The following is a 26,860-nucleotide window of genomic DNA, read 5'->3' on the forward strand; positions in this document are numbered from 1 at the left end:
TCAGTCCCAGATCTGGATGATGCCGTGTGGATGTTGCTTGCCAGCGTCTGCGTTCTGAAAGATCTGAGACCCAGAGGTTTGAGTCTGTTTGAAGTCCCTCAGCAGGTTGACTGTCGCGCAGGGATAACCGTGATGGTTATCCTCAGCTTCCTGCCGTGCTACGAATGAAGCTCTATCCTCAGTTGCACAGTGGGCATGCAGCTTGAAAGGGGGAGAAGCCCAAATCAACTGACTTTAGTTTTCTTTTTAAAAAAGCAGATGGATTGATTGGCTCTTGTAACTGAGAAGACTGATGTTAGAATAGACCAGCTTCAGGCATGGCTTGATCCAGGGGCTCAGCCAAGGATCCTTTAACTCCTTGTTAAAGAGAAAGAAAAGCAGAACCAGATTGCTTAAACTGCTTGCCCGAGGCCACTCATCTAGGAGGTTAAGCCACAGTTCAGACTCGGGTTGCTCTGAATCTAAAGCCTGTGACTTGTCCCAAGCCAGGGAGTGATGACTCCATTTTACAGATGGGGAAACTGAGGTTCACAGAAGGGAAACAACTTACTTCAGGTCATTGAGTAAGCAAGGAGCAGAGCCTGGGACCAAACTCACATCAAACTCATGGTCTTGGACCTCATACCATATGGTTCTCTGTAAACACAGGTTGAATGGTGAGTTGGTCCAGCTGAGGCAGAGCAGAGGAAAGGTTTGCCAGGGACCACATTGACCTTGGGCCAGGCTCTCCCCTCCCCCCACCAAAAGGGCCCACGCACACTCCCTCCTGCCACCCACCCTGGATGGTTATGACTTTCCCCTTGCTCTTGATGAATACATCACAGGTGACAGGTCAGGAGGTCCCTGCTGGCCCTGGCCTCATGCCAGCTGTGGGTTCCGGCCAGCCCTGCCCATCCCTGTCACAGGAGGAGATGAGATTGGCAGCCAGTTGTTCTCTTCCGAGCCAGCCACCTCGCTCCCCGATGCCCGGTTTCCAATGTTTGCATTGATTGCTCAAGCCCTCCTCCCTTCTCCCCAGCAAACATCCGACCGACTGCTCAGTAACTCTCACCGTTTCCCCCTGAGCAGTCCTTCCTCTGCTCCCTTTGCCCTTGGGCATTTCCATGGCATTGGGCACCTACTGTCTACCAGGTGTTGAGCTCGACTGCTAGCAAGCTTTGTTCACCTCATCCTAGGTCAGGCTCTGGGCCCAGGTGACCTGTGCTCATATCCCCTCTTTGCCACCTCCAAGCTGTGTGACTTTGGGTAAGTGGCCTGACCTCTCTGAGGCTCAATTTTGTCTTCTGTACAATGGAGAGAATTAGGTGAGATATGTGTCTAGCAAATAATACATGATCTTAAAATATTAGCAAGTATTCTTCTTATTATTTCAGCATTAGTACCTCTAGGTCTGTTGGTCTCCTCTCTCCTTTCCCACACATCCTACACCCAACTCTTCCGTGCCGTGCTTTTTCACAGACTCAGTATGTACAGAGCCTTCATCTCCTTTTTCTGGGCTGTGTACTATGCCACTGGCTTGTCTAGCCCCTTCCTGACCGTCATGCCCACCCATCTCTCTCTTTCACTTTCCTGTGAGATGAGCTGCAGTGCTTTTCACACACAGGCTTTAAGCACGAGTAAGAGGTTCTATGTGGAATGCACGTTTTAGAATTCGCTGGATCTCACCTGGTCACCCTACAGAGTGTCTGTAATCTCCATTCCAGCCACCAGCAAGTGAGCACAGGCTTCCGCTTAACAGTTTAGTAGGATAGGAATGTTTTTATTCTTTGGCGGCTCCCACCAGACCAGTAGCAGAAACCTCCCATGGTTTCAGATCTAAAATTTTATTTTAGGCCCCAAGAAAAGCTTCTAAGTGTTGAGAAAATAATCACAGTGCCTCCTCTGGGTCCAGGATCCTGCTGGGGAGCGTCTAGAGATTCATCAGTGGATATTTATTGAGCACCTACTGTATGCTGGGCCCTGACCCAGGTGCTGGGAATAAAGTGGTGAAGAAGACAAGAAAAAGTCCTGTCCTTGTGAAGCATAGCAGGGAGAAGAACAATACACAAATAAATAGGTTAAATATTTAAGGAGCTATAGCATGCCTTTAAGAGAAATGAAGCCAGGGAAAGGGGTAGGTGATAAGGAGGGACTATTTTAGTTATGGAATCAAGGTAGGCCTCTCTGAGGAGGTGACTTTTCAGTAAAGACCAGCAGGAGGTGAGAGAGTGAATTATGTGGCGATCTGGAGGAAAGGTGTTCCTGGGGTGGGGGTGCTGGGGGGAGAGCTGTGCAAAGGCCCAGGGACAGGACCATGCCTGGTGTGTGGAGGCCTGTGTGTCTGGAGCAGAGTGAGCGACGGGGAGAGAGGGAGGAGGTGAGGGCAGGGAGGGGAGGAGGGCAGGTCGTGCAGGACCTTGTGGGCTGAGGGGAGGACTTGGTTTTTTGTTCTCAGGGAGGTGGGAGCCCTGGAGGGCTGTGGGCAGAGGAGGGACGGGGCCTGACTCAGGTGCTCACAGGCGCCCTTTTGCCACTGCAGGAGCTGGGGAACAGGGTGGGGGCGACTGCACTTGTCCAGGTGAGCGATGATGGGGCTGGACCAGATGGAGACAGAGAAGGGGGAGAAGTGGGTGGATGCTGGAGAGATTTTTTTTTTGGAAGAGCCAGTGGATTGGCCAAGCAGTGGGTGCAGGGTGGGCTTGAAAGGCATCAAGGATAACTCCTAGATCTCTGGGCTGAGCATCTGCAAGGATGGGAGGGACAGGCATGGGGACCCGCGTGTTACAGGACACCCGCCAAGGTTTCCAGAAGGCAAAGGGAGTGGTTCTCTCTGCAGGTGTTGGAGGGGACCTCCTGGACCTGGTGGCTCCTAAGTTAGCCCGTGGGTGTGATCTGGGGCCAGTGTCCCATGCTACAAGCAAGCCAGTGGCCCCTGACCAAGGCACATCCTTTTCTCAGCCTCAGTTTCCCCATCTGTATAATGGGGATGGTAACGGAAGGGAATGAAATGAGTTAATACGTGCAGAGTACTTAAAACACAGCCAGCTACACGTTTGGGTTTAGGTGGGGCTGGGCCTTTGCCAGCTCCAAGCTCCACTGGGGCTCTTGGGGCAGAAATTCTGAGATTCACTGAACTTCCAGTTCAAGATACAGAGGAGGCCTGGTTCACAGACCAGGAGGCTGAAGCCCAGAGAGGTTAAGGCACTTGCCCCAGGCCATACAGCACGTGGCACAGCACCCATGGGCCCACACATCCTCCCCACCTTGCTCCTCTCCCTTCTCCTCTGTGTGTTTTCCACCCCTGGGGCTGCCGGCTTTAGTTCTTGGTGGTTTCCAGGCTCCCCTTGGCTCCAGCTTGGCACTCACCTCCCACTTCCACGCGCTCTGGGCCCAGGGCCTGGTGCCAGGCGGGCCCAAGGGCGGGAGGTGGGGGTCTGGATGAGCACCCTCTGCTTTATACCCAGGGTTCTCTCTGCCCCTGCCCCTTCCCCGATGCTCCCACAAATGATGGAAGTGGGACAGGAGGGAGTGAACGAAATTATATACACACGAACATATAAAAATTAGTTTAGGATCTGGGCCAAGAACTACTTGCGCTTGGCTGGGCATTGTGGGTAATTCATCCCCGATTACCATAAAAGCCAGAGCCTAGCTGACAGGCAGCCGTGCGGCTTTTGTTTAAGATTCTGATGAATATATAATCTCTTTCCCGCCTGGAGCCCAAGGTTCCCCCCACCCTGCCCACACCCTCTCTGCTGAGAATGGTCCCTAGGAAGGATGTCCCCAGGCTCCTGCCCAAGGGGCTGCTCGGGAGCCAGGCCGGCCCCAGGTCCATTGGTAAGCCTGCCTCAGAGAAGCTCGGCTTGGCATTCGATGCCCGCTGCTGCCCCCAAGGATCCCAGACCTTGTAATGCAGCCCCAGCCCTGGGCCCAGTTCCCTCAGGCCCTCATTCATCCACTTGACACGCATTTATTGGGCACCAACTGTTTGCCTGGTCCCACGCGGGTGCTGGGATGCTACAGCGACTGAGATGGATGGGGTCCCTGGCTTTTCAGAGTCTGGGGACTGATGGATGAGTAGACAAGCATTTATCCTATATTTAAAGATTCCCCATCTCTTGCCCAGAAGATGCAAATTAAAACAAGATCCATTTCTTGCCCGTTTGCTTGGCAAAAATGCCTGAAGCTTGATGATATCCAGAGTGGAAATGGGAGGGGGACCCCTGGGCGTCATCAGCGGGAGAATGAATTAGCATTGCCACTTTGCAACATCTTTTATTTTTAATTTTTTTTTTCTGGCCAGATAACGCATATATGTAAGACACAACTGAGGATGTACAGAAGAATACCACCACTCCCTTCATATCCTCAGTCCCCTTCCCCACTCCTTCCTCAGAAGCAACACCAGCGTCCTGCTAGGACAGGGTTTGGTGGACTTCTTCTGTAAAGGGCCAGACAGTAAATCTTTTCAGCCCTGCTGTGAGGCGGGTGGTCTCTGTCAATGCTATTCAGTGCCACCATTGTAGCATGAAAACAGCCAGAGACAATACGTGAATGAATGGCTGTGGCCGTGTGCCAATAAAGCTTTATTGACACAAACAGCCAGTGGGCCAGATTTGGTCCATGGGTTGTAGCTTGCTGGCCCCTGCTCTACATCAGCGCTGTCCAGCAGAACTTTTGTGCAATGTTAGAAATACTCTCTGCTGATGCTTCCTAATAAAGTAGCCTCTGGCCACATGTGCTGTTGAGCATTGGAAATGTGGCTAGTGCAAATGAGGACTCAACTTTTAAATTTCATTCCATTTTATTGCATTTAAATGTAAACAGCCACGTGGTGGTTTGTGGCCACCATTTTGGACAGCGCAGTTATTTAGACATCTTCGGTGAACATTAGGTAGGCAGGTAGATTTGTATTCCTTTGTTTAACCAAATGGTAGCATCTGTTCTGTACCTTGGGGTTCCCTCCCCCTTAAAAATGTATCTTAAAAGTAATTTCATAATTATACATCTGGCTCTCTCTTTTTCACAACTGCAATACTAGTCTCATTATATTAAAAGATACTAATCTTTTGTGGCATTATTTGGTCCCTTGCACTGTTATATGTTTAACCAATCCCCTGTAGTTGAGCACTTCGGTTGCTTCAAGTCTTTTGCCATGAGGACTTTCTACAGATGTCATTTCATGGGGATGTGTCTTTCAGATAAGTTCTGAGAGGTGATGTTAGCAGGCGCAGAGGGAAGGTGCAGACACCTCAGCTGCCCATCTCTCTGCATTGAGATGTGGGAGGCGTGGACGCAAAGATTCACAGGCATTGGTCGAGAGTGAGAAATAAGATGGAACCAACCTAATTGTCCATCAACAGGGGATTGTAATAACTGGGCACAGCCTTGTAATGGATTATACACAGCAGGTGGAAAGAGTCTAGGGATGTGTATGCACACTGTAGATACAGTGTCTTGTGAAAGAGCACAGGTTGGGAAATGATACAGACAAGATGATACAATTTCACGGAAGAAAAAGAAAAACGTTCTGTATTCTGGTGTTACCTTTGGTCTGTAGCTGCTTGGGAAAGATATGCAAAGATTGACACAAACAAGCAACAGAGGTTGCTTCTAGGGGCAGATAAGAGGGACTCTCCATTCCACAAAGGTTTGCATCTGCTCTGTGCCAGCTGCTTCCTGGCCTCAACAGGAGAAATTTGAAAGAACAAATCTCCTGCCCTCTTGCAGCTAGCACTCCAGCTGGGGAGCTTGAGAATAAACAAAGCACAGGGGGAAAAAAAAAATCAAATGTCAGAGGTGGTATGTTGCTCTAGGGGGAAAAAAAATTTAGAGAAGGGGACTGGGGAGGGCCCAGAGTGGGAGGCAAACTTTTAAAGAGGGCATCCCAGAAGACCTCATTGCAGAAGTGACACTTGAACAGAGGTGGTGAGGGAGAGAGCCATGTGGGTTTCAGGGGGAAGAGTGTTCCCAGCAGAGGAACAGAGAATGCAAAGGCCTGGAGGTGACATCTCCCGGGACAGTTGCTGAGCCCAAACCACTGTCCTTACCCAGACCTGTACCTCCTCCATCATGGCTCCCAAATGAGCACGGCTTGCTGGGGGCCGCTGCCGGGGAATAATTAATAATTGATCATAATAACTGATACATCTGGGAACAAGTGGTCCATCCTTGTGCTTCCACGAGGCACCCACATGTGGGCTGCAAAATCACAGACGGGCTAGGTTCGAGATGCCACAGACTCCAGGAGTGGCTGACCTCCAGTCAGGCAGGAGGAGAGGAAGCCAAGGCCTGAATGAGTGGCGTGGGGAGAGAAGTTGAGAACCCAGCTTGGGTTCAAGTCCTAGTTCTGTTCTAGTGGTGAGAATATGGACCCAACCTCTGGGCCTCAGTTTTCCCAACTGAAAAATGGGGAGAATAATGACACCAATCTTTGAGATGATTCAGTGAGCAGCTTCATGGAGGCCTGGCCAGTGGGAAGAGCCAGGAATAGGAGCTAGTGTGCTCGTTGAGCACCTACTGTGTGCCCAGCTTGGTTTGGAGCACTTTCTCCCATACTAGGTCTTTTTTTTTAATGAATTTATTTATTTTATTTTATTTATTTTTGCTGCATTGGGTCTTCGTTGCTGTGTGCAGACTTTCTCTAGTTGTGGCAAACAGGAGCTACTCTTCGTTGTGGTGCGCGGGCTTCTCAGTGCCGTGGCTTCTCTTATTGTGCAGCACGGATTCTAGGTGCACAGGCTTCAGTAGTTGTGGCACGTGGGCTCAGTAGTTGTAGCTCGCGGGCTCTAGAGCGCAGGCTCAGTAGTTGTGGCACACAGGCTTCGTTGCTCCGTGGCATGTGGGATCTTCCTGGACCAGGGATCGAACCCGTGTCCCCTGCATTGGCAGGAGGATTCTTAACCACTGTACAACCAAGGAAGTCCCTCCCATACTAGGTCAAGCGTTCTGAGGTCTTGGGAGAGGAGGGGTTGGGTACAGGTCCCAACCCCTGTCCAAAGATGTCACCTTCCCCCTGGTCACCCAGGACTTGAGAGCTTGGGGAGCTGCCCAGAGAGGTTGTGCCTGCAACTGAGCTCACACAAGAAGTCTGGGCCAAGCAGGGAACCTAGCTCTGCTGTCCCATCCCCCTCAGCAGCCCCCGGTCCCTCAGGCTTCTCACCTATGGGATGGGACTTGGCCCAAGGTTCCTATTCTCGCGTCTTCCATTCAGTCCAGTGCCACTTAGATTTCCTCTCCCAGTTCCCCTTTTCTTTCACATCTTAGATATCACCACCTACCAGAAGCCTGCCCCACCCCCATGCCAGATGCATTCCCCATCTCACATCTAGTTTTTAACTGCCAGAGACCCCATCTGCCTCCCCTACAGCCTATGAACTTCCTGACGCCAGGCCAAAGCTGCCTGGGTCATCCTGTGTCCCTAGTGCTCAGCCTGGAGCCTGGTATACAGCAGGTGCTCTATAAATGCAGGTGTGTGTGTGAAAGAATTGTTACAGAAGTGTGATAATTGCTCATGCCTCAATGTGTGCATTCCTCAAATGATATCCCCCCACCTCACCCCTCTAATCCCATCTCCCTCTCTTTCCCTAGAACTTAGTGTGTTCATTCCCACCACAGGACCTTTGCATGTGCTGTGTCCTCTGCTCAGAATTCCCTCCCCACCCCTATCTTTGCATGGCTACGCCATCTGTCGCTCTTCCTCCCTAGAAGAGAAGCCCTGGGAGGTTGTCTGTCCTGGTTCCTGCTGCGTCCCCAAAACTCAGGATAGCGCCTGGCACACGCTGAGGTTTCAGCAGTGACTAAGACTGGATCCCACCCTCACAAGGGAAGTCGGTCAGGAGCTGCATGAAGCCATGTCCTGGGGACCTCTCTGGCCAGTGCCTCAGTTTCCCTGATCTTCAAAGGCCTTGAACCCACAAAAATCAGCCCCAGGCACTGAAAACCCAATCATCCTCTGCACAGATGGGGACACAGAGGCCCTGAGAAGGGCACGGACTTGCTCAGGGACACATAGCCCCCTGGGGGCAGAGCTGGGAAGAGAACCTAGGCCTCCTGCCTCCTCTGGGCCATGAATTCTAAAGTGGGGGACCTGCCCCCAGGATGAGGTTGTTTGGGGGTGACCTGTGGAGGAGGCATCCGACAGCACAGAGCTACACGGACCAGCAGCAACTCCGCTTTTGGCCCATAACAAATCAAGGGGAAAGTCTCAGTCCCGTGCAGGGTGATTTTTTAAAACCAACACCTGCCAATCTCTCTATAACCAAATCCCATTGGGCTGCTGGCCTTAGCAATGGTATCCAGGGAAAATGGAAGGATTCGCTACATAGTTTCATTGTAATAATTTTTCTGGTGACTTTCAAAACTCCGCAGTTAGAGCCTTGCATTATAGAGTTAGTTTCTAAAGTAAATTAGTTTAAGGGAACTGCTGTGAGCCAGTTGAATGAAAGATTTAATGAGGGTTAAGGGAACAAGGCGGGGAGGATTTGGGGGGAATGCCACACATGTCCTCACTGGGGACCTGGCGAACGCAGAGGCATTTACAGAGAGAATGCGGCCAGATCCATTAAAGCGGCCACAGCTGGTCCAAGGTGGGAGATGGGGGGCTTGGGGAGGGGCCCAGCCTGGAGGGACCATGCCTGGCAAGGGCACTACCCCTCCGCCCCCTGCCTCTGGCTGAGTCAGCACGTTGGCGCCTGGCAGCAGAGCGGAGCCTGGCTGTGCTTGGAGCAGCTTTTTACATATTTCTGCCCTTGGGGCCAGAACAGCAGCCCCCCCAGAGGGTGCCTGGGACGGACGACCCAGGTTCAATTCCCAGCTTTGTGGACTTGTGGCTACAAATGGTGCCTGCCAACCTCTGCCCTGTCCTGCAGATCAGCCCCACCAGACTTCACAAGGCCTCTTAGCCATTAGTTTGTTCTTTCATTTATTTATTTATAATATTTATTTATTTATTGGGCTCTGCTGGGTCTTAGTTACGGCACGCAGGATCTTTAGTTGCAGCACGCAGGATCTTTAGTTGCGGCATGCGGGATCTAGTTCCCTGACCAGGGATCGAACCCAGGCCCCCTGCTTTGGGAGCGTGGAGTCTTAATCACTGGACCACCAGGAAAGTCCCTCTTTCGTTCATTTAGAAAGCATTTATTGAGTACCTACTGTACACCAGGCCCTAGGACCAGCAATGGCCGAGACCGACCTGGCCCTGCCCTCCGGGCTCCCGCCTCCTCCATCAGAGCTGTCCACAGAACTTTCTACGCTGATAGAAATACGCGATGTCTGTGCCAATACTGTGGCCACGAGCCACACCGGAAGCACAGCATGTGTGACCGAGGAACTGGATTTTGAATTTTGTTTCACTTTATTTCATTTTAATTTAGTCACAGGCAGCTAGTGGTTCCTTATTGGACATCACAGATCTAGACAGTAAACAAGAAATAGGTAATTTCAGATGAAAATAGGGGCTAAGAAGGAAAAAAAGCTAGAGAAAGGATGTGTGATAAAGGCTGATGGAGGTGGTACCTGAGCCGGGGTGATCAGCTTCTCTGAGGAGGCAATGTTTGAGGGAGACCTGAATGGCGAGAAGGAAACAGCCATGAAAATGTGAGGGAAAGATGTTCCAGGCACAGGGGAACCAACCAGCCTGTGCAAAGGCCCTGGGGCAGCACCGTGCCTGGGGAGTTGGAGGAACAGCCAGGAGGCCCGTGTGTCTGGAGCAGAGTGCGCGAGGGGGAGAGAGGGAGGAGGGGAGGGCAGGGAGGGGACGGGGCAGGTCATGCAGGGCCTTTTGGGCAGTGGGGAGGACTTGGGCTTTTACCTGGAAGGAGGTGGGGGCCCTGGAGGACTGTGGGCAGAGGAGGGATGGGAGCTGACTCAGGTCCTTACAGGCACCCTCTTGCTGCTCTGGGGAGGACAGATTGTGGGGAGTAAAGGCCAGAGCTGGGGGACCAGGGCAGAGGTGACTGTACTGATCCAGCTGGGCACTAATGGGGGCTGGACAGGGTGGGAAGGGCATCTGGAGAGAGATGAAGAAACTCAGGAAAAATTTAGGAGGGAAACTTGAGAGTATTTCCAGACTGGCGCAGCATGAAGGAAGAAGAGAAGTCAGGGTCAGCCCCCAGCTTCTATAGGCTGAGCCTCTGTAAGGATGGAGCTGCCATCAGCTGAGCAGGGGAGAATAGATGGAAGAGCAGGTTTGCTGGATCCAGCTGCACCTGAAAGCATCCTGGATTTGTCCAGAAGGAGAGGATGGTAGCCGGGCCTGGGGGAACCAGAAGGTGAAAAAGGCAGATGAAGAGGTGGTGCGTGCCTGTGGCGGGCTATGTGCCTGCTGCGGTGTGGCCGGCAGGCAGACACGGCGCCAGGGCCGAGATGTGAGTCTGGGCGAGGCAGGCACTGGGCTGGTCCGCACATGCTTGCTGCTCCGGGGCATGAATGCTGAGCTGGGTGGGGTGGGGCCCCGTTGGGCAACCTGGGGCCTGGGAGCCCTGGAGCCCGAGAAAGGAGGAAGCTGCCCAACCAGTTTCTCTCTTGCTCCCAAAACCAAGGGTGTGGAGTTTGGTGGTTGCTCCTAAATGAAATTTTTGGGAATTTTGGCCCCAAATGTGAAGTCAGGGAAGGGATTGGGAGTGGGGCGTCCTGCCCAGGGTGTCCAGGGTGCCGTTTTACCTGGGGCTGCCACATCAGGGAAGGTTTCAAAGGCTGGTGACCATCCCAATGGAATGACCCTTTGCTTGTAAACGATGGGTCACAGCTTCATCTGAGGACATGTCTCTCTGCTGTTGATACTACAGATCAAGTGAGGTCCCAGTAAACTCTGTGGGCTGGACCCTGGCAAATGGTTTCATACTGGTGATCTCTGTGTACCCATTTAAACACACTGGAGACAGACTGGAAGGAGGCAGTCAGCCTTGGCCTTTGTACTTGCTGTTCCTCCTGCTTGAAACTCTGTTCCCCTAGGAGTTTGTCTGTCTGATGCGCTCAGTTCATCCAGGTGTTCTGAGAGGTCCCCCCCGACCCCTCCACGCTTCTAGAGCCTTACAGGTCATTTTATTTTCTTTTTCATGCCTCTCAGTACTTCCAGCCTTATGTTATTGACAATGTTTGTTTCTCTGTGGATGTCTGTCTCTCCTGCTTGTCTTGAGCCCTGGGATAAGGGTGGGGGGGCGCGTGTGCGGTGCTTGTCATTCCGCTGCTGTGTCTTTAGTGGGCCGGCACACAGTAGGTGCTCGATAAGTGTTTCTGGAAAGAATGAATGAAAATGACCACATGCTAACAGATTCTCTCCAGGAGAGGGGTGGATTGTGGGCCATTTTTATTTTCTTCTTTATGCTGATTTTCCCCAATTTTCTGCTGCACACGCCTATTTTATAATTAGAAGAAAAGTTATTTTGAAAAAAATTATGCCCCCAAATGTCCCAGCTGCAGGAGCTGACGTGATCTAGCCCCATGCTCCATCCCAAGGACAGCTGCCTCCTGGGTGTATACAGAGGACGTAGCAACTGAACGTTTGTGGGCTCCCGGGGTCAGCCCTCGGGGGCACTGGGTGGGCAAAGCAGTCAGGGAGGGCTTCCTGGAGGTGGCAGCCCTAACCTTCAAGGGGCTCAGGCCAGAGTTGTCAAGGTGCTCATCTTGAGTCCCCTTTAACTTGCACCCTACAGCCAGTCCTTTAGAAAATTTCCTTGCCTCTGCCTTCATAATCTATCCAGAATGTACATGCTTCCCGCACGCCCCCCTTCTCTGCCTCCACCTGATCAGTCCCCTCATTGCTTGCCTGAACCTGTGCAGTCACCTCTGCCCTGGTACCCCGGCTCCCCCCACCCCCAGTCTGTCCTCCTCTGCCCACTGCCCTCCAGGGCTCCCACCTCCCTCAGGGTAGACCAAGGCCCTGCAAGACCTGCCCCTGTCCCTTCCCTGCCCTCCCCTCCTCCACTCTGCTCCAGCCACACGGGCCTCTTTGCTGTCCTTCACCATGCCTGTCACAGTCCTGCCCCAAGGCCTTTGCACATGCTGTGCCCACTGCCTGGATCACTCCTCGGAAACATCCATACTTCCTTCAGGTCTTACTCATGTCACCTCCCCACTCCCTGACCCTCCGTTTTTTTTTGGTTTTTTTTTGTTTTTTTTTTTTTTTTGCGGTACGCGGGCCTCTCACTGCTGTGGCCTCCCCCGCTGCAGAGCACAGGCTCCGGACGCGCAGGCCCAGCAGCCATGGCTCACGGGCCCAGCGCTCCACAGCATGTGGGATCCTCCTGGACCAGGGCACAAACCCGTGTCCCCTGCATCAGCAGGCGGACTCCCAACCACTGCGCCACCACGGAAGCCCTGACCCTCCCTCTTAACACTGCATCCCACCCCATGCGTCCCCTCTTCCCCCGCTTTGTTCATCTTCATAGCGATTCTGCACGAGCCCTTTGCCTGGGCATCAGCCTGCAAAGCACCAACTATGCTTCTGGGGGCGTTTTCTGAGGGCCCCACTGTGTGTCCTGCCATGCTGGGGGAGGTTCTGTCACTCAGTTTCACCTCCACGTTGACCCAGAGCACCTCCTGTGTGCTTGCCACATGGTGCTGTGGCGCCAGGGGTCCCACCTCCATGAAGCACCAACTGTGGGGCTCCCAGGGTTAGTAGGGCTGTGTGGGGGAGGGGAGATGTTGGAGCATCTCGTGTTTAGCAGCACCTACTGTGTGCTCCATGTAGAAGGGGCAGGTAGAGAGTCTGCACGCGGACATTCACAGAGCACTTACTCTGTGCTCGGTGCTTTGAGGACCCCAGTGCACGCCTCCCCAGTGCCAGGGGAGGTGGGATTATATGCTCTATTTTGCAAAGCGAGGGACTGAGGCGCCGGACTGGAAAGGGCAGATCACCCAGGGGAGGGTACATTTGGTGCTGGGGAGAGATGGGGGGTGGACATGCCAAGGCAGCCATAGCAGGGTGTGGATGGGCCACCTTGGGAAGTGAGTCGTCCCTGTCCCTATCTGGGGTGCCTTGGGGCTCAAGCAGCTGCCTGGGTGCTGCCCATCAAAGCCCATGTTCTTTGTCCCACCTCTAGATGCTGGGGCCTGTCTGTCTCCAGCACTGCCGTTTCCTCCTGGGCTTTAAATTTATAGTGATTTGTCATTTTCTGGCTCCAGGCCTCTGTAGCATTGTGGGTAAGGACGGTTAGCCTCTGGACCCAAACATTGGTTCGAATCGCTGCTCTTCCTGACCTTGGTAATCTCTCTCTATTCCTCCCTAACCCCTTTGGTTAATGGGGCTGATTGATGGCGGGGTGATGTGAGCCGTCACAGGGCTTGGAATATACTAAGATCTCAGTACACGTATGCTATGGGAGTCGTCCAGAGCACTAATGGTGGAACTGATCCCAATTCGCCAGGGATGGGATCAGATGGGGGGAACGCCTCCCACCTCGCACCGGCGGCTGCCCTTGGGTCTCCGTCAGGGTCCCTACCCCTCCCTGAGGCTTCCCCGCCAGCTCCCAGGACCTGCTGGGGCTCGGCGTTCCCAGCCTCTCCCTTGGAGTTTTCAAACCCGCTCCGGGCAGCAGCGCCGGCCAGGATTGGCTGCCTGGGTGGGGACGCCCCTTCTCCCGCCCCCCCCCCCCCACTCGGGGTCGGGTGTCTCGGGCCTGGCACGGTGGCCCCATCTGTTTCCAATCTGGCCCTGCGCTCTCCGCCCCCTCAGGGTTGTGGCTAAGGTTGAGGCCTCTGCCACGGTGTCCCCGTTCATCCCCCCCGCCAGACCCCAACTGGACTCCCAGCAGGAGAGAAGCCTCTTTGTGCCTTTGCCCCTCCCCCACACTGTGGGTTTCTATGTTTGTAGGGGGCGCGGCCTCTGCCATCCAACCCAGACTGGGAGGGGATCTTCTGCCCCTTCTTCGACCTCCTGTATTTGGGTGTGTTTGGGGAGCTCTCTGCCGCCCTGTCCAGCATCCAGCCCTTTCATCCGTTGCCATGGCCATGATCAGCGCCTGGAAGGGAAGGGGGAGTAGGGTAGGGGAGCCCTCTGGCATCAGGCTTCCAAAGGGAGGGTCCTGAGCTGTGCCACTGGGGGCACCCCCTTATGTATGTGCACATTGCGGGGGGCACAGTGACCTCCTTGGAGGCCTCCCCGACACAGGACCCCCCATCCACGTAGGATTTCAGTGCCCGCTGATCTGGGTCCCGACTGGTCCCCCGCCCTACTTCCGGCCGGGCCCGCCCGAGGCTCGCTCTGGGGGCCCCCTCCCCGGGCCCACCCCCTGGCCGCCCCGCCCCTGGCCCCGCCCCGCCCCGCCCCCAGGCCGAGCTCGCTGCGCCTCGGCGTCTCCGAGTTCTCGCTGCGCTCCGGGCGGACCCTGGGTAGGGCTGCAGCGGGCACGGCCGAGGCAGCGTGGGGCCCGGGCCCCGATTTCTGAGCCGTAGGGTGAGTGCGTCGGTACCCCCTTCCACCTCGAGGCCCAGTCTGCACTGGCCTTTGTCCATCTCCTGGCCCTCCACCCCGGGTTCCCCCCATACCCCCTCCCCGCGCGGCCTGGCCCAGCTGCCCTCCAGGGATAGCTCGAGCCCGCCGCTGCCTGGCGTGCCGCCCCACCCCGTTCAGGCCGGTCGCTCTCGTACTTTGGAAAACTCCAGACCGTTATGCTCTGTGGGGTCCCCTCCCCCGCCTGGACCCCAGCCCGACCTCTTCCCCCACCTCCTGGGGGCGGAGCCAGGCTGGGGCAGCCTTCGCTGCCAGCCGTGAGGGGGGGGGCGGTGCTCTGATAGCGGGTGGGTGCTTTGGCATCCTTCCTTCCGCTGGGGACCCGCTCCGCGGAGGTGGTGGCAGAACTGCTGGGCTGGGGGTGGGGGGGTTAGTGGCTGGGATCCCTGCTCTTAGCCACTCCCCAGAACTCACAGAAAGTTTTCCTCTCTCACTTTGTCCCTGCGCCCCTCAGGCTTATGGACTCCAGATCGATGCTGTGCCTAGTCGGGGCTTTAATAAACTGAGGGGTTGGGCAGGCATATCAGCTCCCACCGTCCCACTTTCCATACCTGTCTCCAAGCTCCATGCCTCTGAACTCCCCCATTATTGCCTGGAGAATCCTGCTTCCCAGGATTCCTACTCAGAGTCCTGGGTGACCTTAGAGGGGCTTCCTGTGACTCCTGGGCTGACCCTCCTTGAGCCTCACCTCCATCCCTGAAGGCTTGAGCAGACATCCCCCCACCCCCAACCAAGAGCAGATGTAAGCTGCACCTGGAGGCCACGTCTATGTTGGCCTCTGCTGCCTGTGGCGGCTCCTTCTGGCCTCAGTTTCCCTCTCTGAAATGGACATGACCACAGGAGTGGTATGGGTAAAGTGTCAAATGGGGCCAGGCATGGAGTAGGCATCTAATAAATGCACGTTCCTAGGGTGGGGAGAAGACTCCCATCCTGGAGGATGATGGGTCTGTGACAGGAGAAGAGCTGGGATGGGAGACACCGGTGCTGAGGGAGCCCAGAGGGGACCCTGGTCCCTCCTGCGGCATCCAAGAGGGCTTCCTGGAGGAGGTGCCAGCTCAGCGGAGACCTGAGGATGAGCGTGAAGGCTGAGGTCTGATGGAGAACGAGGAATGGTGCGCTGGGTGGAAGGAAGAGCGTGCACAAATATCCTTGTGTGAGCCAGAAGGCAGTGAGTAGGGACACCCATAGGGCAAACAGGGCAGTCGGGGTGCAGCATGATGGAGTCGGCAGTTCTGGAGGCTAAGAATCTAGATTTTAATGGATTTTGATGGAAGCCATGGAAGGTTTTAGAGCAGAGGAGGGGCAGAGTCAAACACAGCTACTTCCAGCCCCAGGGTTGGGGGGGGTCAAGACTGGGCAGAGGAGGGGTCCCAGGGCTGGGGGAAGAGTCCAGTCTCAGCCTGGAGTGGGTAGGTCTGCGGCTACGGCTTGAAGGATGAGTTGACAGGTGGGCCCCCTGGAAGTAGGACCTGTATTAAGAAAGGACCAGAGGTGGACCGGTGCATTCTGAGAACTGTGGTGACCTGTGGGAAGAAGCAGCAGGGCAAGCCCAGGACACTGAGCAGAGGCGCTGGGGAGCCCTGGCAGGTGTGAGCAGCAGGGCAGGGGTGCACCCAGATCTTGGTGTTTCAGGCTCTTCCACGAAGCCGGCATGGGGGACGTGCTGGCAGGGGCCATCCTGGCAGGCTGGGCACCCGGGGAGCGTGGACTGTGGGCTTGATTGAGAGCTGGTCTCTGGCCTCTAATCTTAACCCAGCCCAGCCCCTCCATGCTGCGTGACCCTCCGTGTGCAGCTAGCCCTCTCTGAGCCTCAATTTCCTCTGCTGTCAAACAGAAGGAAGCACGGGGAACATTTAAGAGGGCTGGGCACGTGGAGGGGGGCACGTAGCTGGCGTTACCCATTATTCCCTCTGGGGCTGGGCCTGGCTTCCCAGCTGCCCTGCCCATCCGCTCCTGGCGGTGGGGACCCTTGGGGACAGCACTCAATCCAAATCGATAGTCAACTAAAGGCAGATCCCTCAGCCCTGGTCCTAGCCCATTCCAGGAAGGTGGCAGGGCCAGTCCCACCCGGCTACATCCTGAGCCCGTTGCCCGGTGGGGGAACACTGAGGCCCCAGGAGGGAGAGGGGCTTGACCAGAGCCCCTTGGAGCCCACCAGGGGCTACCGAGCTAGAGCTTGGACCCTGTCTCACACTTTGGGGACACAGCAACCCAGGGAGGCTGGAGACCCGGGTCCTGCCCTCCAGGGGCTCTGAGGCCCTGGGAAAGGGGTTCCAGGCAGCAGGAAAGTCCCCTGGCCCTGAAGGGGGGCTTTGGGGCTGGAGAGGTGTGGGGCGTTGGTGTGAGGGTGGAGACGTTGTGTGTCCCTAGGGGGCTTTTCCTTCAGCCCCGCTGCCAGTGTCGCCCACCTCTCCTTCCCCTGGCCCCGGGAAGTCCCTGAGAGTCAGGGTTGTGCAGGTGAGCCCCTAGACCCCCAGGACAGACCAGACCCTCAGGCAGGGCAGGGAGAGGCAGCCCAGAGTCCTCAGGCCCTGGGACACCCGGCCCCATACGAGTGACACAGAGCCTATTTGCTGCCTAGTCCTGTGTCATAATCACTCTTTTATGCTCCCTGCTTTGCGTGGGCACACAGAGCTGGCTCCAGGATTGCGTGACCTGCACCCCAGCACCTGACTGGAATGGGTGCCCACTCACCCCCTGTGAAAGAGGTCTGGGAGCCCCCAGAGGCCATCCAGCAGGCCGCACCGGGCCCAGAGAAGGTCGTCCACTTTCCTGAGGTCACACAGTGGCCAGGGAAGGACACAGTCCTGTGTAAACGTGGTCTCTGGAACCAAGGCCCCAGCCAGCCGGGGGTCCTTGACAGTCCCCGCTCCTTTGTGAACCTCAGTTTCCTCATCTGTGCAAGACGGGCACCCACCTCTGCCCGGCTGCTGGGAACAGATGGTGGGCAGCTCTGCGCCTGGCACAGAGGTGGGCAGGGACCCTTCCGGGGCCCTGGGTTCCAGGTCCAGAGGCCACTCCCTTCCCTCCTCCCCATTCCCTGCCCAGCCTCATTTCCCACCCAAGTTATTTCCTGTGACTCCCATCGGTGGCAGCTCTGAGGCACCTATCTCAGTTTCCCTTTCTCAGCAGTGGGGAGGCTGATGGCTCAGGCTGCTTTACTGCAAGACCTGTCAGAGAGGAGGCTTGGTGTGGTGCCAGCCTGGCCACATCCCCTCCTGCCCAGAGCTGCCTAGGGTTCCTTGTTCTGTGGGTTCAGTGTGTGGCCACCGCTCTGCCCTAATCTCTCCCCATCTCCCTGCTAGGACCGCTCAGTATTGCTTCTTGTCCTTCCTTGTGCTGTTCCTTCTGTGGAGACACCCACCCCCATTCCCATTCACCCTTTAATTCTCAGTCAAGTCATAATATTAACATTATATCTGGAGGCAGAGAGGTCCAGGCAGAGGGTACCAACCCGTGCAAAGGCCCTGGGGTAGGACCGTGCCTGGCATGTGGGAGGAACAGCCAGGAGGCCCGCGTGTCTGGAGCAGAGGGAGGGGGGAGGGCAGGGAGGGGACAGAGCAGGTCGTGCAGGACCTTGTGGGCATCAGGGAGGGCTTGGACTTTGACCACCAAAGGAGGAGGGATGGGACCTGACTCGGGTGCTAATAGGTGCCCTCTGGCGCTGAGGGGAAGACAGACGGGGTGGCGGGTGGCATGGCAGGAGATGACTCCATTGGTCCAGGTGAGCAATGAGGGGGCTGGACCGGGTGGAGGCAGAAGAAGGGGTAAGAATTAGACAGTCTCAGCCTAGATTTTGGAGACAGAGCTGCCAGAATTTGCTTATATTCTCCCCCAACCCCTTGCAGGGGAGCCTACCCCTGGTCTTGCAGGAAGCCGGAAGATGTGGGAGGGTCTGGGGCTTTGCCATGGCAAGTTCTTCCAGGGAGAATGGGGGCCTAAGAGACCCAGGAACTTTTTTTTTTTTTTTGGCTGTACCTCACGGCATGTGGGATCTTACTTAGTTCCCTGACCAGGGATCGAGCCCACACCCCCTGCGTTGGAAGCGCAGACCGATAGGGAAGTCCCAACCCTGGAAATTTTAACCTTCTGTGTTCTGTCTGATCCTTTCCACCCTGGATTTGTCCCACACCTCCCACCCCCATTCCTGCTCCAGGCCTTGAAAGCCCCAGTGCCATGTACTCCCCCGGCCCAGCAGGCTGGAATGACCTCTTTTGGGGAGTTGGGAGCTGATGGCTGGGCTCCGCCTGTTCCTGGATCAGCCCCATCCTGCCCAGTAATTGGGAAGGTGGGGCTGCAGGAGCCAGGGGGTAATTAGGGGCCTCCTTTTTAGAAGGCGGCTGCCCCTGGCTCCAATGGGGCATAGGGGGTGGGGGAGGCATCGTGGCCAGGGCCACGTGACCCCTGCCCATGCCAGCTGGCATCGGAGGTGAGGAGACTAGAGCAGGGGAGTCACACACACACCCGCCCACCCCGGGGTGGTGGGTTTGAGCCCCTCCGTGTTAAAATTCTACCTCGGTTTCCCCAGATGCTCTGTGCGGGCCTGGGCAGCCGATCCAAGTGGTCTGGGCCAGAGCTGAGCCCCCTCCCCAGATGTGGCCAAGCTGATGTGCATCTGTGGGCGGGACCAGCTGCTGTGGTCACCCTGGCCCCAGCTGGCCATGGGCCGGTTCCCCAGCTGGGACCTTCACCGTCCTCATCAGCCACTTGTGCTCTTAAAGGGCCCGTGGTTGGGTCCCAGTGTGTATCTGTGGTCTGACTATGCGCCTCCCTGTCTGTGCACGTGCATGTGAATGAGGGGGATCTGACGTTACGTGTCAGGGTGCATACTGTCTGGCTGGGTGCAGGTTTGCTCTGCTGACTACCCATCTCTGTAGCCCCACTGTGTGCCCGCATCCGAGTCTGTGAGCCATGTGTTTTTACCTGCCAGGCCCTGTGGAGCTCCAGTGTGCCTCTGTGTTCATGCTTGCCTGTAGCCCAACCGTGTATGTGTATTGCCTGCCTGACCATGACCCTGTGTGTATATCTCATCTGGCTGTGTGTCTGTGGTCTTGGCATGTACCTGTGTGTCTCTGACCTGACTGCTTGTGGTCAGACTGTGTATATGTATTGGTTGCCCCATTGTGACCCTTGTCTGTATCTTGTCTGATTCTGTGTGTCTGGGGTCTGATTTTGTGCCTCTCCATGTTTGTGGTCTGTGTGTCAGTTTTATTGGCCTGACTACACATGTGGACCCATCTCTGTTGCCTGACTGTGCAAATACATCTGTGACTATGTCTGGTCTCCCTGTCTGTCTGTGGTCTGACCGTGTGTCTGGGTCTGTCTGTGGCTGGCCTGTGTGCAAGCATCCTCCTTTTCTGTCTGGTCTGACTGTCCATGGTCTGACTGTGTGCCCGTTGAGTGCCCCTATCCCCACCCCCCTCATCCCACCTTCTCCACTCTCCACCCTGGGCCATGACCCGGCCACCACCAGCCCAGCCTTCCCCTGGGGCCACTCTGGGGCTGGGCGTGGTGACCACAGCTGGATATTTTGGGAGCCAGAAACACAGGGGCTGCCCCATGATTACGTGGCACCCGTCCCCGTGGCCATGGTGCGGACCCGCCTGGGGCATGGCCTGGGGTGGGTGTCTAAGGTTGACCCGGCCGCGAGGGCCTCATCCTTGGGCCTCCCTGGCCCTGGCCAAAGTGGAGAGGGGGCCATCCTAGGGTTTGGCCCCTGAGAAGGACCCTTCTGCCCTAGAGGAGTTTGGATTCTCGCCAGAGAAACAGACGCTGGGTGATGAACATTCTCACTTGATTTGCAGACTGGGGTAAATGCTGTGAAGGATGATCTCCGTCATTTCTGAAGCCGTGGGATGTGGAATTGGGGGTGGGGGCTGACCTGCCAGGGGCAGGGAGGGCTTCCAGAGGAAGTGACGGTGGAGCTGAGACCTGTCACGCGGTAGTGTGGGGACGGCATTTCCAGCAGAGAACACAGCAGGGTGTGACTGAGCTGGGACTGTGTGGCTGCATCTCCCGTGAGAGAGGGGACAAGACCAGTAGGCGCAGCTTCCTCTGGGACTGACGGGAGCCATGGGAGGTGTTAGAGCAGGGCAGGGACGGGCAGGTGTGTTTGCGGGGAAGGTCCATCTGGTGGCCGAATGCGCAGATTTGTAGGGACTGTCAGCAGTGTTAGCTGGAGCCTCTTCCTTCGGGTGGGCGGTCCAGCCTGCGAAGTGGGGGGGGAATTAGATGTTCAGAGCGCTTTCTAGAGGGGTTCTCAGTCCTGGTTTGGGGCTCAGCCTGGGGTCGGGGGCTCAGCCAGGGGTAAGGGCTGTCTCAGTCTGTTCTGGCTGCTATAAGAGAATGCCATAGACTGGGTGGCTTATAAACAACACACATCTCTCACGGTTCTGGAGGCCAGAAGTCCAAGATCACGGTGGTGGCAGAATTGGTGTCTGGTGAGATCCTGCTTCCTGATTCACAGACGACCATCTTGCTATGTCCTCACATGGTGGCGGGGAGCGAGGAGGGAGTTCTCTGGGTCTCTTTATAAGGGCACTAATCCCATTCACAAGGGCTCCACCACATGACCTAATCACCTCCCAAAGGCCCCTAAGACCATCACACTGAGGGTTAGGTTTCAACATAATAACTTGTGGGGGGGACACAACATTCAGTTCATCGTGGGGGCTCAGCACTTTCTTTCTGCCCCATCGTCGCCCCCTGACCCTCCCCCATTGTCCTGTAACCCTCACCCTCTCATCCCGTGACTCTCCTCTGCCCTTCTGTGATCCTCCTGCTGCCTCCCCCATGAAGGCCCCCTGGATTCCCCTGCTCCCCTCTCACGGCCCCTCTTTTTGTCTCTGCAGACGCTGCCCCGACTGACGCTTGGCTTGAGGCCTCTCTGTGAGGGACCGTGGGGGGGGGGCCATCCCCCCTCCAGGGCCAGAGGTTGGAGATTGCAGGTCACGGCCGAGCATGGCGCCTGCCTGGTGCCATGGTGTGGCATCTGTGGTTGGTCCCATGGGCCTCCTCGTGGTCCTGCTGGTAGGAGGCTGTGCCACAGAAGGTAAGTGTGGGCGTTTTGAGTTTGCATGTGCACGTGTGAACACGTGTCCCCACCCCACCCCCCCCCCCGGGGGGGGTGGGGAGGGTGCTGGTTTTGCCGTGCAGAGCCTCTGTGCTCTGTGAAAGAGGCCGAGTAGAATGCTTGCTGTGCACTGGGTCCTCAGAGGTGCAGAGGTGAATAACAAGAATGGTATGAAAAAGCAGTCATAGTGACAGTGATGACAGTGTCTGTTTGCCCAGCGTTGAATCTGCACCAAGCCCAGTGCTAAATGCAGGCTTTACCTGCTTCATCTCCCTCCACCTCACAGAACCCAGCATGCTAGTTTCATTACCATCCCCATTTTTCCATGAGAGAAACCAAAGCTCAGAGGGGACTGGGGCTTACTTGAAGTCACTCCTGAGGTAGCCACAGAGTTTTCCTTCCCTTGCCACAGGTGGAAATACCAGCACCCAGTTCGTAGACACACAGGCAATCAATCAAACCTTCCCAGGCGGAGCCAGGGGAGGCTTCTTGGGAGAGAGGGCATTGGAGCTGGGGTTTTGTGGGTGTATAGGAGTTTACCAGTAGAAAGGGCATTACTGGCGAAGGTGTTAGCACACAGAAAGGCCTGGAGGTGAAGAAAGATGTTGGTGTAGTTTGGGGATGGGCAAGGCTGTGCTTCTGGCAGTAACATGGAGAGGATGAGAGTCAGTCCTAGTCCTAATGCCACGGTCTGTCCCACCACGAGGGGCCTAGAGGAGGTGTCATTAGGCTGGTGGGGACACAAAGGGTCAGGTCAGCAGGGAAAGAAACTGGGATCTGCTGTTAGGCTGGGTTTGAATCCTGACTTTGCTGCTAACCTGCTGTGTGACCTTGGGCTAGTGACTCAACCTCGCTCAGCGGCCATTTCTACCTTGACAGAATGAAACTCAGCATCATCCATCTCCCAGCATTCCTGGGACAAGGACACATGATAAGCCCCTGCACGCTGCTTGCACACAGTAGGTCCACAATCCCGGGTTACCACGAGCATGGTAATTATTGCCCCTGGGTGAGAACACCAGGGACATACATACCTGCCTCATCCATCCGTGCTTTTTCTCGTTTTTATATTATTTTGTAGTAACTGCCTAACACATTCAGATCAGCCACCACCACCTGATGAGATGGAGGCTATTCTCCCCACCCCCATTGTACAGATGGAGAAACTGAGGCACAGTGAGGTTATGTTTTACAGCCAGGAATCGGCCAGTCTGCCTGGCGCCAGAGCCCGGGTTGCTACCCATCACCCCACACAGCCAGGCGTGCCTGGGCTGCGATCCATCTGGTCACCTCCCGGGGCCTGTGTCTTCTGTGCTCTATTCCTTGCAGTGGGAATAGTGGGCCGAGGGCTGAGCATTTTTAGCTTTTCATTCATTCACTTAACGCAGGGTTTCCCCTGCCCTCGGCACTGCTGAGGTCGGGGCCAGAGCATTCTCAGGGAGTGGGGGGCCGTCCTGGGCACTGTGGGGTGCGGAGTAGCATCCCTGGCCCCATCCCCTCGATGGCACCCCCATGTGACCACCACTGTTTTAACTTACACTAGTGGAATAAATCATATATTTACAACTTTGACATCTTGCTCCAGTGATAATTAACCAGCCTTGGGCAGGATGCTGAGATCATTCCCATTGACAGGTGAGGAAACTGAGGCTGCAAAGTGACCATTGTGAGGAGGGGGTAGAGATCCCAGAGTTTGGAGGCTATCCTGTCCTGAGTTTGAATCCTCGCTCTATCGAGTGACCGTGGGTGGGGCTGTGCTCTCATTCATTCAGTGGGTTTTTCAGAAGCACCTACTGTGCGCCAGGCACTGGTTTAGACCTGCAAGACAAAACAGATATACCACCCACCCCTTTTTTTTTGTGTGTGATATGCGGGCCTCTCACTGCTGTGGCCTCCCCCGTCGCAGAGCACAGGCTCCGGACGTGCAGGCTCAGCGGCCATGGCTCATGGGCCCAGCCGCTCTGCGGCATGTGGGATCCTCCTGGACCAGGGCACGAACCCGCGTCCCCTGCATCGGCAGGCGGACTCCCAACCACTGCACCACCAGGGAAACCCCCCACCCCCTTTTGGAGCTGATAATCTTGAGGGAGAGGCACCGAGTGTGCTGGATGGTGGATGTGCCCGGGAGCAAGATAAACAGGAAGGGAGATGAGAGCATGAGTGGAGGTTTAGGGGCTGCATTTCAAATGGGTGGGAGGGCATCGGGGAAGGTCACACCAAGGAGATGACATCTGAACAGAGACCTAAAGTAGCTGAGGAGTGCACCCCATGCATGTCTAGGGGGAAGGTGTCCTGGGCAGAAGGCATAACCTGTGCAAAGGTCCTGGGGCAGAACTGTGCCTGGTGTGTTGGAGGAACAGTGAGGAGGCCCGTGTGTCTGGAGCAGAGTGAGCGAGGGTGAGAGAGGGAGGAGGGGAGGGCAGGGAGGGGACGGGGCAGGTTGTGCAGGGCCTCCTTGTAGGCAGCAGAGAGGATGTGGCTTGTACCCCAGGGAGGTGGGAGCCCTGGAGGGCTGTGGGCAGAGGAGGGGCAGGCCCTGACTGAGGTGCTCACAGGTGCCCTCTGGCTGCTGAGGGAGGACAGACTTGAGGCTGGGGAGGACAGGATGGGGGGATGCCAGGGCAGAGGAGACTGCAGTGGTCCAGGTGAGCCATGAGGGATTGTGACCCAGGCTATCAGCACGGGGCATGTAGCCGGGGCTAGCTCCGTGGATGCTCCCTCAGTGAGCCCTGAAATTCTTTTTTTTTTTGGCCACACTGCGTGTAGCATGTGGGATCTTAGTTCCCTGACCAGGGATCGAACCCATGCCCCCTGCAGTGGAAGTGCGGAGTCCTAACCAATGGACCGCCAGGGATTTCCCCTGGAATTGTTACTACTGTATCCCTTTAGGTGTTGGTAGTGGCCTAGACTCAAACCCAGGTCTCCGTCTCCAAAGCTGGGGCATCTTGACCCCAGGAGGTGGTCTGTTTAGCAGGAACCCTGTCATCTGGGGGCCAGCAGAGGGGCTGTGGGCACCATGATTGGCACTGCCAGCTTCAAGGAGTAGCCCAGGTCCTCAGGAAACCATTCGGGTGGGGGCTGTCAGGTGGTAGAGAGCCCGGGCAGGCAGCTGATGTGTCCACCATCCAGCACCAAGAGGAGTGATTTCTGCCCTAAAAACAGCTTCTGGTCCTGTGGGGCCTTCCCAGGGTGCTGTGTGGCCAGTCCAGGCTGGGTTGGAGGGGACTGGTGGGTGGGTCTCCAGCTCTGGCACCAGATTTTTCTCTGCAAAATCTGAAATGGAAAAACAGAAATCAGGCCAAGCCCTTCCCAGGCTCTGCGCTGTTGGCATCGCCACTCTGAACCTCGGTCTCTTCATCTAAGAAACAGGAACACCCAGGGTGCTCTCCATCACTGAAGACCCACAACCCTGTATATCAGGTGTACTATTTGCAAGGCTTTGGGAGCCAAATAGGACCAGGTTGGAATCTTAGCTCTTGCCCATCACAAGCTGGGTGACTGGGGGCCAGTCACTCACCCTTTCTGAGCCTCAGAATAGAGCTGAGTGTGAGAACAGGCCCAGCACAAAAGGAGCGCTTGCTTGCCACAGGCTGCGGCCATACCGCAGTGTGTCTTTCTTATGTCTGGGGCCCCTTTGCCAAGAAGAGGAAGGGAGGGTTTGTCCAAATGAGAGAATCTAAGCATCTGCAAGAAATATTCTAATGGGGGATGCAGCGGGCGGAGAAAGCTCTTCCGGGCTGGCTGGGATCCCAGAGCTGCCTGGAGGTAAGCTGAGAGGCGTCTGCCCTGCAGTGAGGGGGCGCCAGGGAGCGAGTGGGCAGCTTCATTGGGCCCAGTATTAGGCAAGCATCAAGGTTCAAAGCCCCAGTTTTTCAGGCGTCACGGGGCACAGAGAAGTGGTGTGGTGGGGTCCCAAGGAGTGGGGTCTGTTTCATGCCCACCCTGCCAGGTAGCACATAACCAAATATTTCAACCCAGTGTGGTCGGGGCCGTGATGGAAGGGGGCGCCCATGGAAGGATGGGGACAGAAGGGGGTCCTGACCCGGCCAGTGGTAATCCAAGAAGGCTCCCTGGGGGAGGTGCTGGCTGAGCTGAGGTTGAAGCCGCCAGATGAAGAGAGGAGGAGGGACAGCACGGGCTCCCATCGCGTCTCGTCTCCCGGATTGGAGGGTGCTCGGGGTGTCTTCTCGGCTCCGAGTCATAAAAAGGCAGCTGGATGCTTCTCGCTCCCTGCAGCCCGCTTCTGCCCTTCCTTCCAGTGGCTCCCCAGGGAGGATTTTTCCCAGAAGCGAGATTCCTGACCTGACCACAGAGACTTACCCCCATGACCTTGGCTGGGGACCCACATGGCCCCAGTCACCATTTCTGTAGGAGGGGCAACCCAGGCAAGGCAGAGCCAGAGAGGCAGGCCCAGTCCAGGGCTCAGCGTGGAGCAAAAACATCGAAATCAGGCTCGGGGCCTGGAGGTGAGAGGAACAGAAGACGTGGGCTTGGGGACTGATAGACCCAGGATCCAACCCTGTTGCTGTCATTTCTGAGCTGTGTGACGTCATGCAATCTCATTAAACTCCCTGAATCTGTACAATCCCATCTGTACAGTGGAATCAGCAATCACTTCCCCAGTAAGATACACAGGATTTGAGTGAGCCCACTGATGCCTGCATGCAGTGGGTCTGCTGATCTTCCAGAGAGGTGGCCAGTGTAGACTTACATGGTCATATCAGTGGGAGCACAGCCTGGAATGAGGGAGGTGAGGCCAGTCAAGGCGCTGAGACGGGGACCCTCTTTTGTTCAAAGCCCAGCCTGAGTCACAGATGGGAGAAATTGGGCTCTGTGGCACCCAGACTTGGAACCTGAGGCCTCCTTGAACTTCTCGGCACTTCTGAGCAGCCAGAACTTTCTGGGTGAACCTGAGTGGCTCAGCGCTCAGAGGCCTGGCCTTGCTCAAGCTTGAGTTGTTCATCCTCTCTCTGCCTCTCCTCAGAGCCCAAACTTTTACTTACTTAATATATTTCTTTCATTGGCTCACCTCCTTGTAAGTATGTTGCAGCCCCTTGGGTCTGTCGGTAAAACTCTCAGAAGTAACTGAATTCGTCTTATGGGATACATTGTAGCATATTACCGTGGATGGAAATCCAGTATCCCTTTGGGCGATTCAGAGGTTACTGTGAAAAGTCAATAAAAGAAAGAGGACCATGTTAATGAACTCTCAGGTACTGTAGCCTGTGCCAGGTGCCGAGTTGAGGCTGTGGAGGCATCAAAGACATAGTAGCTCCCACTTGACACTTTCCTGGGGAGACTTAGCACATCAGATCGTCATGAGGGGCAAAGGATGGGGGCACAGGACCAGCCCGGTT

The 26,860-nt window shown here is 55.9% G+C and overlaps 1 protein-coding gene across 7 annotated transcripts in view; it reads left to right on the forward strand.

Moving 5' to 3' along the window:
- Nucleotides 1-21,391: 21,391 nt before the first annotated feature.
- PTPRS (protein tyrosine phosphatase receptor type S) overlaps nt 21,392-26,860 on the forward strand; it is a 61,850-nt gene continuing 56,381 nt past the window's right edge. For all 7 annotated transcript variants that reach the window (XM_065875672.1, XM_065875678.1, XM_065875675.1 and 4 more), the window contains exon 1: nt 21,392-21,482. In XM_065875672.1, the coding sequence (XP_065731744.1) occupies nt 21,392-21,482 (91 nt within the window). The remainder of the gene's footprint in view (nt 21,483-26,860) is intronic.

Source organism: Phocoena phocoena, chromosome 3, assembly GCF_963924675.1.
Source record: "Phocoena phocoena chromosome 3, mPhoPho1.1, whole genome shotgun sequence".
In the NCBI taxonomy this organism is placed as follows: Eukaryota; Metazoa; Chordata; class Mammalia; order Artiodactyla; family Phocoenidae; genus Phocoena; species Phocoena phocoena.